Source organism: Phocoena sinus, chromosome 2, assembly GCF_008692025.1.
Source record: "Phocoena sinus isolate mPhoSin1 chromosome 2, mPhoSin1.pri, whole genome shotgun sequence".
Classification (NCBI taxonomy): Eukaryota; Metazoa; Chordata; class Mammalia; order Artiodactyla; family Phocoenidae; genus Phocoena; species Phocoena sinus.
In genome coordinates, this window is record NC_045764.1 from 103,581,385 (window position 1) to 103,593,982 (window position 12,598).

General features: G+C 49.8%; 1 protein-coding gene across 3 annotated transcripts; it reads left to right on the plus strand.

Moving 5' to 3' along the window:
- The first annotated feature begins 453 nt into the window (after positions 1-453).
- LOC116749580 (dehydrogenase/reductase SDR family member 4-like) lies at positions 454-12,285 on the plus strand. Of its 3 annotated transcripts, none has more exons than XM_032624069.1 (8): positions 454-642; positions 1,708-1,885; positions 6,378-6,467; positions 8,741-8,811; positions 8,907-8,958; positions 9,262-9,396; positions 9,840-9,895; positions 11,752-12,285. In XM_032624069.1, the coding sequence occupies exons 1-8, from the start codon at positions 512-514 to the stop codon at positions 11,864-11,866; spliced, it is 828 nt and encodes a 275-aa protein (XP_032479960.1). In that variant the 5' UTR covers positions 454-511; the 3' UTR covers positions 11,867-12,285. The 3 variants fall into 3 exon arrangements, 2 of the variants coding, with proteins under 2 accessions (XP_032479960.1, XP_032479959.1); XR_004348642.1 differs by having other exon boundaries at positions 456-642; positions 6,378-6,479; positions 9,840-10,258; XM_032624068.1 differs by having other exon boundaries at positions 467-642; positions 6,378-6,479.
- The last annotated feature ends 313 nt before the right edge of the window (positions 12,286-12,598 follow it).

The following is a 12,598-nucleotide window of genomic DNA, read 5'->3' on the forward strand; positions in this document are numbered from 1 at the left end:
GGCTACGGGTCTCACCCCCATGGGCAGTCTCAAAATATTTGCCCTCCTGTGGGCTGTCACAAATGTGGACCCCGACTTTCTTGGAAAACAAAGTCCATCTTGAGGTTCTGGGAAGGAAAAGCAACCAACTCAAAGTACCCTCTCCCCCAAGAAAAGACGTGGGCAAGCTGATGTGGAAGGAGGGGCGGGAGGACAGGGAAGTCTACGGATTCCCGAAGGCGGGAGCAGCCCTACAGAGAACCGGAACCGACGGAACAGTCCCACACCGGCCGGCCGGGCCGAGCAGGGGACCGAGGGGCACCGCGGCCACAGCCGGCTCCCTGCGCCAAGGGCCCGCGCGAAGCAGGGCGAGCTGTCCCGCTCTAGGACTGGTGGGGAGCTGGGAGCGCGGAAGGGATCTGGCTTCCGAGCGGGCAGCCGGGCGGGAAGGTGGCTCGCCCCTCGCCCTGCCCCTCGCCCCGCCACCTGTCACTTCCCCTAGGCGGCGCAGAACCCCGAACCGGCCGCCTCCATGCAAAAGGCAGGGCTGCTGTTGCGTCCCTGTGCGCGGACGTGGAAGTCCGTGCGGATGGCCAGCTCCGCGGTGGCGCGTCGGAACCCGCTTGAGAATAAGGTGGCCCTAGTAACGGCCTCCACTGACGGGTGAGTGCCCGAGCCCGAGTCTCGGAGGCCCCCGCTGTCTGCAAACAGGTACTAACCCCTTGTCCTTGGCCTCCCGTGCCCCATCTTCAGGCGTCACGTGTGGCCAGAGTCGGGCCGGGAAGAAAGGAACTACGTGGTTGGCCTGCAGTCCCCTCGGAATCGCCTCCCCCCCTAACCTTGCAATTGCTGGCCCTCTTGTCACTGCTGCCTCTGGCTCGACTGTGCCACCTGGGTGCTGCCCGCCCCCGTCAATCCCATCTCCCAGGGTTCTGGGCTGCCCGGGTCAACTAGCCCCACCTAGAGTCTGGGAAGACCAGACGCCGGAAATCCAAGACAGTCCAGATTACAAAAATCCTATCCACTGCCGGCACCGACGGTGGAAATGTTCCAGACACCCCATTTTGGCACCCCACTAGTCTCATAGAACTGCGCCCCTTACCTAGAGGGGACACAAAAGCCGTGTGTCCACATTCTTGTTTAGTTCAGTACATTTTGGCCTCTCTTGCCCAGCCCGTGTCTCACCAACCACTGTTGTCTACCCTGTTTCTCACTCCCACAGAACCCTGCTAGATGCCAGCTCTTCACAAATCTAAAATACAAGTGAATGGGAAATGCTAATGGCTAAATGCAAAATGTGTAACCCTTTCTCCCAGGGGAGTATGTAAAAAATGTACGTTTGTAACCGGAGACCCCCAGTTTCACATGTACCTGAGACCCTCCAGTCACAGAAATAGCTGGTGCTTGTTATACCCCTAGCTCATCTCTCTCTCCTCAGTCCCTACAGGGTATGGGGACTGTGACCCGTGGTGGCACCTGTGGAAGGTGACATCACTTCCTGGGAACCTAGACTGAAGGCCAAAACCATAAGAAAAATAAGTAAACCAGTGCCAAAAATATGCTAAGCATGTCCATGGTAATGGCTGTGTCATTAACCCTATGTAACACATGGGGGTCCTACAGAGAGAAAGCTGGAATTCAAAGCCCAGGCAGTCTGATTCAGGAGCCCACGCTCTCACGCTCTTTTCCTGTACCAACTTAAAAGTCCTTATCTCTCTCTGCCCACAGGATCGGTTTCGCCATCGCCCGGCGTCTGGCCCAGGATGGGGCCCATGTGGTGGTCAGCAGCCGGAAGCAGCAGAACGTGGATCGGGCAGTGGCAACGCTGCACAGGGAGGGGCTGAGTGTGACGGGCACCGTGTGCCATGTGGGGAAGGGCGAAGACCGAGAGCGGCTGGTAGCTACGGTGAGCAGCAAGGATATGGGCGCAGAGCCAGGAGGTAGCAGAAGGGAGCCAGCCTGAGCAGGCTTTCCTGGACAACACGGGTGTAATCCAAGCCAGGACTGTTAACTAAAACACACCAGTGCGATCTGCATACCCACTCCAGTCCACCAGCACATTTTTATTGTGTGCCTTTCTGTCCTGCCTCCAAGAATCATCTCATCTCAGTCAGAGAATCAAAAAACCACGCTACTGTTTCAACCCTGCGCTGTGCCTTGGGGCACCCCCCCAAAAAAAACAGCTGGTCCTGGCTTTCCAATCTAATTGGGCAGATAAAAAGGGTAAATACAATTGCAAAATAGGTATTCCCAGTCTGAGCTAATAAACAATCAATCCCTGTTTTTCAGCTTATAAAGTCGAGTCTCCGGGAACCTACAGGAGGCAGCCCATCAGGTTTCAACCACCTACTGTGTGCCATGCACTTTGTTTTGAACCTTTTGCAGGTTCTCTCCAAACAACAACCCAAGCAAGGCCAGGATTAGTCTCCCTGTTTAAAGACTGGTTCAGAAAGCTGGATCAACATCACAAGGTCCCACAGTTAGTAAGAGAAGAGCTGTGAGCCAACCCAGAATTGCCAAGCTACCTACAGACTACCAGGCATTTCCCCATCAGGTCAGGCCTTAGGTGCCCACTTGGACTTTAGCCTCAAAGACAGTGTCTAAGCCAGTGTCAGAGCTGGTGCTTGGCACCAGTCTTCCAGCTGCGCAAGAAAATATGAACATTTTGCAAAGGAGGCTGCTCTTCCCTAGGCTCAGGGCACACCCTTTACTTCTTGGAGTAAAAGGGAGAATCTGCCCAAGAATGGAAAGCAAAGGATATTGTGTAACAGAATGAAAGATGGTGAAATAATTTGGGTAATCTTAGACAAGGAGGACATGAAATGATCGTAGGTGGTGGTGTAGTAGACAGCATAAGGTTATTCCATTTGTCAGGAGTCATTTGGCAAATGCTCAGATGTGCTCTGGAGAGAGCCAACTGGGGGTCCAAGAAAGCCACCTTGCCTGGCATAGGCAGCTGGACAGAGCCTGAGATTGAGACCTTGATCCTCAGGGTGAGGGAGCCACCTGGGATCCTGGGCCAACTAGTGACTAGCTGTATGAAATGTATGTGGCCACTTAGTGTCAAAATCCTGCTGGGAAGGGCTTCCCTGGTGGCGCAGTGGTTGAGAGTCCACCTGCTGATGTAGGGGACACGGGTTCGTGCCCCGGTCTGGGAAGATCCCACGTGCCGCGGAGCGGCTGGGCCCATGAGCCATGGCCGCTGAGCCTGCACATCCAGAGCCTGTGCTCCGCAACGGGAGAGGCCACGACAGTGAGAGGCCCGTGTACCGCAAAAAAAAAAAAAAATCCTGCTGGGAAAATGACCTCTGGACCCTCACCAGGTCCACTTTACCGCTCTGGCCCAGAAGCGGGGTTTGAACTAGACCTTGAAGAGTGCGTGGGGCTGGGCAGATGGCATAGGGCCGGGATTCCAGATGACCCTGCAAAATGAGCAGACAGCCAAGGAGGGACGGAAGGGGAGAGGGGAGCATTGTGAACCCACAGCAGAGAGAGAGCACAGGCTTGAGAGGGCTGGTAGGAAATGGGCCGGGTGGGAAGGATGGGGGACAGGGTCCTCTGTGGCCTCCCAAAGGAGTTTAGACATTCCTGGAGGAAATAAGAAGCCATGTGAGGTTTTGAGCAAGGTGAAAATGGTTATTAAAGGACAATAATCTGGCACTGGGAGGAAGGATATATTGGAGAAAAGAAGACTCTGAGCCAAGGACATCAGGGAGGAAGCTGATGCTGTCACTTAGGTAAGAGCAGTGGCAGTAGGACCAGAACAGATGTGCCCAAGAGACATTTAGTGGGAACCAACCAAGATTTTTTTTTCCTGGCTGGTGTCAAGACATGGGAAATAGGAGGGATGAATCAAAATTGACTCTCAAGTAGTTTGAATGGCGAATGTCGAGTGGAGAATGATAGGATACTTGTTAGCGGTTTGAGATGCGTCCTGCCTATTGCCAGCCACTACCTGTGATGAGGTAAGCTGCTGCCCTGAGGATGGTTACTCCCCAGTGGCCTCCTAATCTGCACCTCAAAGCTTCTCAAAGATGTCATGAGCCGAAACCAGATTAGCTGCTTTTCCACTTGATTCTACTATTTAAAAAAAAAAATAGAACTGGGCTTCCCTGGTGGAGCAGTGGTTGGGAATTCACCTGCCAGTGCAGGGGACACGGGTTCAAGCCCTGGTCTGGGAAGATCCCACATGCCGTGTGCAACTAAGCTGGTGCTCCACAACTACTGAGCCTGCACTCTAGAGCCCGCGTGCCACAATTACTGAGCCCGCAGGCCACAATTACTGAGCCCGTACGCCCAGAGGCTGTGCTCTGCAACAAGAGAAGCCACCATCATGAGACACCCGTGCACCACAAGGAAGACGCAACAAAGCCAAAAATAAATAAAAGAAATAAATTTATTAAAAAAATAAAAAATAGACCTGTCAGAACACAGAGTAGCAATCACACAATTTAGAGCAAGCCTTAGAAGACACCTGGGTGGTCATAGTAGCTTTGCCATTAATTCTCCAGTGTTCTCTGTCCGTTCAGGCAAAAGCCAGCCTTCCCTCCTCTCTATGCTGATAGGCCTAGAAAAAGAAGGGGACAGGATACACAGCAGAAGTGGAAAAGCGCTCCAGGCGGTTCTGCAGCAATCCACTATCTCCCCACCCCCAAACACACCCGCACACGGCCCAGCACACATCACTTTCTAACGCATACCGAGTTTTCCTCATCATGAAACTTACACAGAGCCAAGGCAGGTGACTGGGATTTTGTGCCGGGACATCAAACTTTAGAGAGTGCCAAGAGACTATTGATACAGGTTTGCAAAGATTATGTGATTTTAAAATTTGTTCAATTTACATGTTGACAGCCCAGGCATCCCCTCAGCAGTGTGGAGGCAACTGAGCTTCGCACCTAGTTAGCAAGAATAATTAGTTAAAACAGGAGCTAACAGATTGTTAATAACACACCTCTGTGTGCCAAATCCGGAAGCACAAAGTTGGTGGAGGGCCCATTTAGTGCCGCTTGCCCAAGGCATCAAAATTCCCAATTCTGGGCCAATGCGAAGTCTGGTTGCAGCGTGGCATGATGTTGGCAGATTCTGTTTGGCTACTCGTTACTCCAACACGTGTCTTCACCACATACTTACAATTTATTAAGGAGGTGAGATGTTGCCTCTCTTAGTTTTCCCAGTTTAAATCTCAGTTTCTGCCTTGAATCTTCCATGCCTCCAGGCCAAAAAAATAAAAGCAAGGGGTGGGGGGAAGGGAGAAATGGCTTCATAACCGAGTGTGGAACTGCTTTAAGCCCAGGCCGGCATCCTCTCCATCGTGGCTCTCCTGAGTAGCCAGTTTCATAGTGAACCCAACTCACTTTTGAAGGACTCTTATGAATTAGCTCTGGGTTAGAGTGTAAGTTCTGCCACCACTAACTAGCCTTGTGCCCTGAGCAAATCACTTCACCTTTCCCAGAGACTGAATGAGCAGGCCTCCTCTTCTTAGCTGGCCCTGATATGTCATTACTGAGCTATATGACCTTGAGAAATTAACTTCCCTGGACCTCAGTTTCATCACCTTCACCATGAGGACATTGGGCTAGGTGATCTCAAAGGCCTGAGTGGCAACTTTCTATAGGTCTAATTTTTTTTTTTTTTTTTTGGCTGCGTTCATTCTTCGTGACTGCACGGGCTTTCTCTAGTTGTGGCGAGCGGGGGCTACTCTTCGTCTTGGTGCATGGGCTTCTCATTGCAGTGGCTTTTCCTGTTGCAGAGCACGGGCTCTAGGCACGTGGGCTTCAGTAGTTGTGGCACACGGGCTCAGTAGTTGTGGCTCGTGGGCTCTAGAGCGCAGGCTCAGTAGTTGTGGCGCACGGGCTTAGTTGCTCCGCGGCATATGGGATCCTCCCAGACCAGGGCTCAAACCCATGTTCCCTGCATTGGCAGGCGGATTCTTAACTACTGCGCCACCAGGGAAGTCCCTATAGGTCTATTTAAACTTGTTTCTCTGTTCAGGTACGTGTGGACAGGCTGAGTTTGAGATAATGGTAACTCATTCAAGGAGAACTGGACAGTAAGCACTGGGAGAAATGCGGCTGGGAAGAAAGAGGAAGGGTCTAGAAATGGACTTTGAGGTGAGAGCTGAGGCCATGAGAATAAAGGAGCTCCCAAAGGGAAAGTCTAAAGAAAAAAGGGTCAGTGACAGCCTCAGAAGTGGGGGCAGGAAGAAAAGACTGCCAAAGAAATGAGACGACCTTAAATGTTTTAGCAGCAGAGCTTGGGGTGTTTTGGAGAGAAAATGTTTTAAGGAAAAGAGGTCATTTTGACAACTGTTCCTAAGAAGGAATTCTTTATCGACACTGATAAATGCACTTCCTTTACTGTCCTGCAGCCCTAACTCAGACCTTACTCCTCTCTAGGCTGTGAACCTTCACGGGGGTGTGGACATCCTGGTCTCCAATGCTGCCGTCATGCCTTTCTTTGGAAACTTAATGGATGTCACCGAGGAGGTATGGGACAAGGTGAGACTGGATGAGAGCAGCAGGGGGTGGGCCTCAGAAGACACACACTCAGTCTGCTTTTAGAATGTATTTGTCAAGTGCAGTGTAGATGTGAGGAATCCTTGCAATTTGCCACACGCCTGCAGTGCACCTGGTAAAGGGAGAATGGCAGGGTGGGGGGCTTCCTCTGTCCCTGCCCTTCTCTTTCATTTCTGCTTCTCCCCAGTTGTCTTCATTTGCTCCTTGCTAACCCGTCTTCTGCCTCCCTCCCCCATCTCCCCCACCCCCGACCCCGTGGGCTTATCCAGGCTCTTCTTCCTGGTTTATTTCCAGCAGACAGGGCAGCTAATATGCCAATAACTAGTACGCTCAGACTTACCCGCCACCCCTCCCCTTTTCAGCTGCCAAAAAAGAATGATTTTTCATTAGTTGGAAAACTTTAATAGCTGCTAGTTAAGTGAAATATCAATTCTCGTGACATTAACTAAGTTGCTGCTTTATAACATACAGCCTTTTAAAAAGACCTGCGCTTTTTCCTTTTTAACTCCAATGTCTAGAACATCTGAGATCCAGATGTCTAAATTCAAGAACGAGAATATTAGTTTTCATGTGAATGTGTACAATTACATTATATTTATAATAGATTTCACACACCTACATTCTTTAATTATAAAGCCTTAATTAAAAGATTTGTCTTTCTTTACTGAGGTTAATATTCCCACCTGATTTGAAAATGCTAAATTTTTCATGATCTCGCATGGTTTTGCTTTTTACCCTGACGTCATCCCTAATTTCTCAACACTGAAGTTTAAGGATACTAAACTATTCTCGTTTATCAGTGTTTCACAGACATAGAGACCAAAGTGCCAAAACGCTCTTCAGTGAATCAGTTCCTGATTGATATTCTTCAAAGTAGAGAAACATCTTTCATGAGCAGTCTGAACGGAGACCACGTGAAAATCAGTTATAAAACTAGTAATTTTTCTTTTTAGTTGGCTTTTTTTTGAATTTTATTTTATGTATTTTTTTATACAGCAGGTTCTTATTAGTCATCCATTTTATACACATCAGTGTATACATGTCAATCCCAATCTCCCAATTCATCACACCCCCACCCCCACCCCCTGCCACTTTCCCCCCTTGATGTCCCTACGTTTGTTCTCTACACCTGTGTCTCTATTTCTGCCCTGCAAACCGGTTTAGTTGGCTTTTTTTTAATATCACAGTATATCAAATCTAAATGCAATGGTTGATCCTTGATTGAACCCTGGACTTTGAAAAACGTAAGGACATTTGGGGGACAACTGGGGAAGTTTTATTACAGACAGTATATTAGGTAAAATCATGATTATCCATGTTAAATTTCTAGGGTGTGATAATGGATGGTGGTGTGGAAGAACATCCTTAGTCTTTGGAAGTAATGCTAAAGTCTTTAGGGCTAGAGCATTAGCATGTCTGCAACTTACCTTCCAAGGGTAAGGAAAAAACTGCATAGGTACATAGATAGGGCAAATGGTACAAAATGTGAACCGTTGGTGAATGTAGGTAAAGGATATCTGGATATTCATTGTCCTTCTATTTCAACTTTTCTGTAAGAGTGAACATTTTCTAAATAAGAAGTTGCATGGGGGGTATGGGAGGGGACTATCCCAGCAGTGCCTGGAACAATGTAAACAAGGGTCATGTATTTGTTTTCAATTATACATGTGGGGTTTTGATTGTAGACTATGTTCCAGCTCCCCCAGAAGTGCCTCCTCACGATCCCACTTGCCAATACATGTCCAGCCAGACAATCCATCCTGGAGGGCCAAGAGCATCTCACTCCCTAAGCTCAGAAGCCAGAAAAGTGCTGGAACAACCCCAGGTGCCTGAGGTCAGGCCACATTTCCCCTGAGAAACACGGCGCACTCTGGGGCAGGTCCAGGAAGCCGTCCAATTCCAGGCTCTCCCTAGTTGGAAGACACACAGAAAATGCAGCTGAAGTCCAAGGCAGCCCTGAGAGTTCAGCCCCATTCTGGGTCAAATCATACTTAGGAAACAAGCTGAACCGGGCTCCATTTTTCCACACCCGAACCTAATGTGTCATCCTCTAACTGAATAAACCGGGGAAAGCCACCTCTCCCTGGGCCTCGGTTTCTTCACTTGTAAGGCCAAGTAGATCACCCCTAGGATCTCTGCCAGCCCTGACAAACAGATCCTGGGAACCACACTGTCACTCCCCATTGCCCTGCCTTGTGCCGCCCTCTTCCCTCATGCCATTCCCCCTCTTCTCTCTATTGCAGATTCTGGACATTAATGTGAAGGCCACAGCCCTGATCACAAAGGCAGTGGTGCCAGAGATGGAGAAACGAGGGTACAGAGAGCAAGAGGGAGCCTGCGTTCGATGGGCCCTGTGAAGGCTGAGGGGAGGGTGTCCATGGGAAGAGGGTCATTCTGTTCTTTTTCCAGAGGCGGCTCAGTGGTGATTGTGGCCTCTGTAGGAGCCTACAGACCATTTCCTGTAAGAACCTCCTTTTCCGCTACTTTTATCCCTTCCTCCATCCTATACCTTCTACCCTTCCAGTCACCCTAAGACGTTTGTGTCCCCTTTTGGAATCACATCACCAAGTACCTTCCAACAAAATAGAGGCCTTGCCTCCACAAATGCTAACCTAGGGGAGGTTTAACCACAAGACAGTTTTCTAACTGGGACCCTCCATTACAAGAAATACCCTATTATCTGTTTATAACCCTTTATATCTTATGTTAAGAACCAAGAATGAACTGGAATTGAAGAGAATAACCCATTCTCTCCTTTCCCCAGGGCCTGGGCCCTTACAATGTTGGTAAAACAGCCTTGCTGGGCCTCACCAAGAACCTGGCCGTAGAGCTGGCCCAAAGGAACATTAGGGTGAACTGCCTGGCACCTGGACTCATCAAGACTAGCTTCAGCCGTATGGTGAGGAAGGAGAGTCCTGCATCCCACTGGGACCCTAAAAGGCATCTTCTTAGGTAGAAAAGCCCAGCTCCTTGGTCCTGAGCTCCCAACCACTTCTACCCCCATCTCTGCACTTTTCCATATCCCCACTCCATACAAGCCATGTGTCCAGACCAGACCCCCACATGATCCTTTCCTGAGGTGCACAGTGAGACTGAGGAATTCAGATACCACTCAGGCCATTTCATATCTCCTTAAGTAGGTGAGGCCTGGGGCGACCCAGGAAAATGCCTCACTAGAACTTGAAGAGAATGGAGCAGAAGAGGGAAGAGGGTAGAGACTGGGACCTGGGAAGGTCTGGGAACTGAAGGGGTGCCTCTCCAAGGCCCTTTCAATTGATGTGAGGGCAGGCAGTTTCTCCCCTCGCTGTCCCTCACAGGAAGAGATTTCCCTTTTTCCTGCAGTTGTGGGATGACCAGGAAAGACTGGAGAGCCTAAAAGCAACCATGCAGATCAAAAGGTAAGGCTGGGGGCTTCCCTGGTGGCACAGTGGTTGAGAATCCGCCTGCCAATGCAGGGGACTCGGGTTCGAGCCCTGGTCCAGGAAGATCCCACATGCTGCGGAGCAACTAAGCCAGTGCGCCACAACTACTGAGCCTGCGCTCTAGAGCCCACAAGCCACAACTACTGAGCCTGCGTGCCACAACTACTGAAGCCCGCGCGCCTAGAGCCTGCGCTCCACAACAAGAGAAGCCACTGCAATGAGAAGCCTGTGCACTGCAACGAAGAGTAGCCCCCGCTCGCTGCAACTAGAGAAAGCCCGTGCACAGCAACGAAGACCCAACACAGCCAAAAATAAATAAATTAATTAAAAAAAAAAAAGGTAAGGCTGTCACAGGGGAGGGCGAGGAGGGATAAAGATGGTCCCTCACAGCCCATGGCTTGCTGACTCTCGGTCCTGCAGACAACACAGGCATGCTCTCCTCTGCTTCAAACACACAGATTTCACAAGTTCTTGAACACAGCATCACTACAGTGGCGTGTGCAAGGAGTCTGCTTCCACTGCAAAAACGAAACACAGAGGCATCCAGGTTTAGCAGAGCAGAGCCCTGGGGGAGGCCCTGACCCCTCTCTCCACCTGGGTGTTTGCCTCCACCTCTGGGCATCCCTAAGGATGAGGGACCAAAACCAAAACCAAAACATGCTTTTGTTAGTTCCCCTTGAATAAAAAGTCATGTGTCCAAAGCTCAGGTTAATGATCCTACAATCCAAATAAAAGGAATGAAGAGCTTTACCAAGTCCCCAAACTCCCCTTGCCTAAGAAAACTAGCCTCTTCCCCAAAGGGTTGGCCGAACTGTTCAGGTACCTTCATCTGGCTCTCTTTCCTCTAAGTTCCCTGCCTCTCTCCAGCTTCTGGCTTCTGGGAACTCTCTTGTCTTTAGCTCCTCCGCCTTGTCTCCTCAAGGACACATACCAGCAATGCCTGCTTGAGGGGGGAGACACCCTCAAGTGCTCCCAAAGCCATTCTGATGTTAGGCATGAGCTGCTGGCCTAGTTCACAACTCATTAATAAGTCAGGGTATTGTCACCCTTGAGCCACAGTGAATGATCCCGCCCCATGTTTCTCAGTCCTGGATGCATATTAGCTGGGGTGCTTGTGAAACCACAGATGCTCAGACCCCACTCCCAGAGATTCTTTTTTAATTGGTCCGAGGTAGAACCTAGGCATCTTTGGCGGGGGTGGGGGTGGGGATAGTTAAGCCTCTCGGACGACTACAGTGTGCAGCTAGGATGGAGAACCACTAATCCAGGTCTTCTAGGTTTGAGGTACCCACTCTACCCACCTCTAGAGCATTCTATAGCAGTTAGGTTAAAGTGTTCCCTAACTATGCAATCACTGATACAAGCACTGAGAATTAGCACAGTCTCACAAAATGACTTTAAGGGACAAAAATAGATTCCTGAAAAAGGTGTCTGTGAATTGAAGCTGTAAAATGGAATCATTTTAAACAGATCATTTACTGTCTCACAGACTCCCTGACATTTGAATAGTATGCACACATGTGAAACAAATTCTTTGAAGAGTGAAATAGCTGCTCACAACGTCATCTATGTAACTTTGGATTTTGGTGTCCTGAGTTCTCTAAAAAACAAAGTATCTCTATATTATATGAATATAATGTGCAGTGGTTTTTGCAGAGTACAGTATTAATGTTATACTGAACTATAACAGCTTATATTCATGGTAACCCTATTACTGCCCCTACCCTATGGGCAGTACACAGGTCCTGAAAAATCACCTGATACTTCTTGATTAAGCAAATTTCATTCCCAGGTTGATTTTTACTCCCTTCCTTTTTTCCCCTCCTCCCCAGGATAGGCAAGCCAGAGGACTGTGCGGGCATCGTATCTTTCCTTTGCTCCGAAGACGCCAGCTACATCACTGGGGAGACGGTGGTGGTGGCTGGAGGGATGCCATCCCGCCTCTGAGGACCTGGAGAACATCCACCAGCACAGAGATTGGGCTCCATCTCCTGGGTCCTGTTCCAGCATCCATCTACTGGCCTTTCCCACCTCTGCCTAGCGTACTGCTCACTTTACACCCTAACCCCACCCCCCCATATCAATTCTGTCCTGTGAAAAGCTCCAGCATTCTCTGGGGTCAAGGTGTGGTTAGGAGGATTCTCACTGTTGCTGTGGCCTTGGATAAAGACTTCCCTTGAGAGCACAGGGCAGGCCTGCTGAGAGGGCTTAGTCTATGGCGGCAAAGACTAATATTTTTTTTCTGGGCATCAGAGGAATTTGAGGGAGATGGGAGAGAAGGAACCTGCAGTGGAAGGAACAGGGTTGGAAATTAACAACTCGCAAATGAGGTCCGAATAAAATACAGATCATCACGGTGCTTTGAATCAATGTGTTCGTTTTTCAGTGTAGGGTGCATAGGTGTGGGAGCCGAGCAGAGAGCATAAATCTGAGTGTACTGGATTCCCCTAAGATCCCCCCAGATACTAAGTCTGGATCCTCCTAACCCTCCTCCCTGTCTCCAGGACCTGAGCGTAATGCTGGGTGTGGAGGTGTTTGCAGAGCTGCCAGCTGGGAGGAAGTGGCACGGGAATTCCCAGGTGCTGCTCTCAGCCTCACACCCGCGGGGATGGTGCCAAGAACACCGCAGGAATCCCCGAGGCTGGGCAAGCGGAAAACGAAGGACGAAGTCCCCCACAT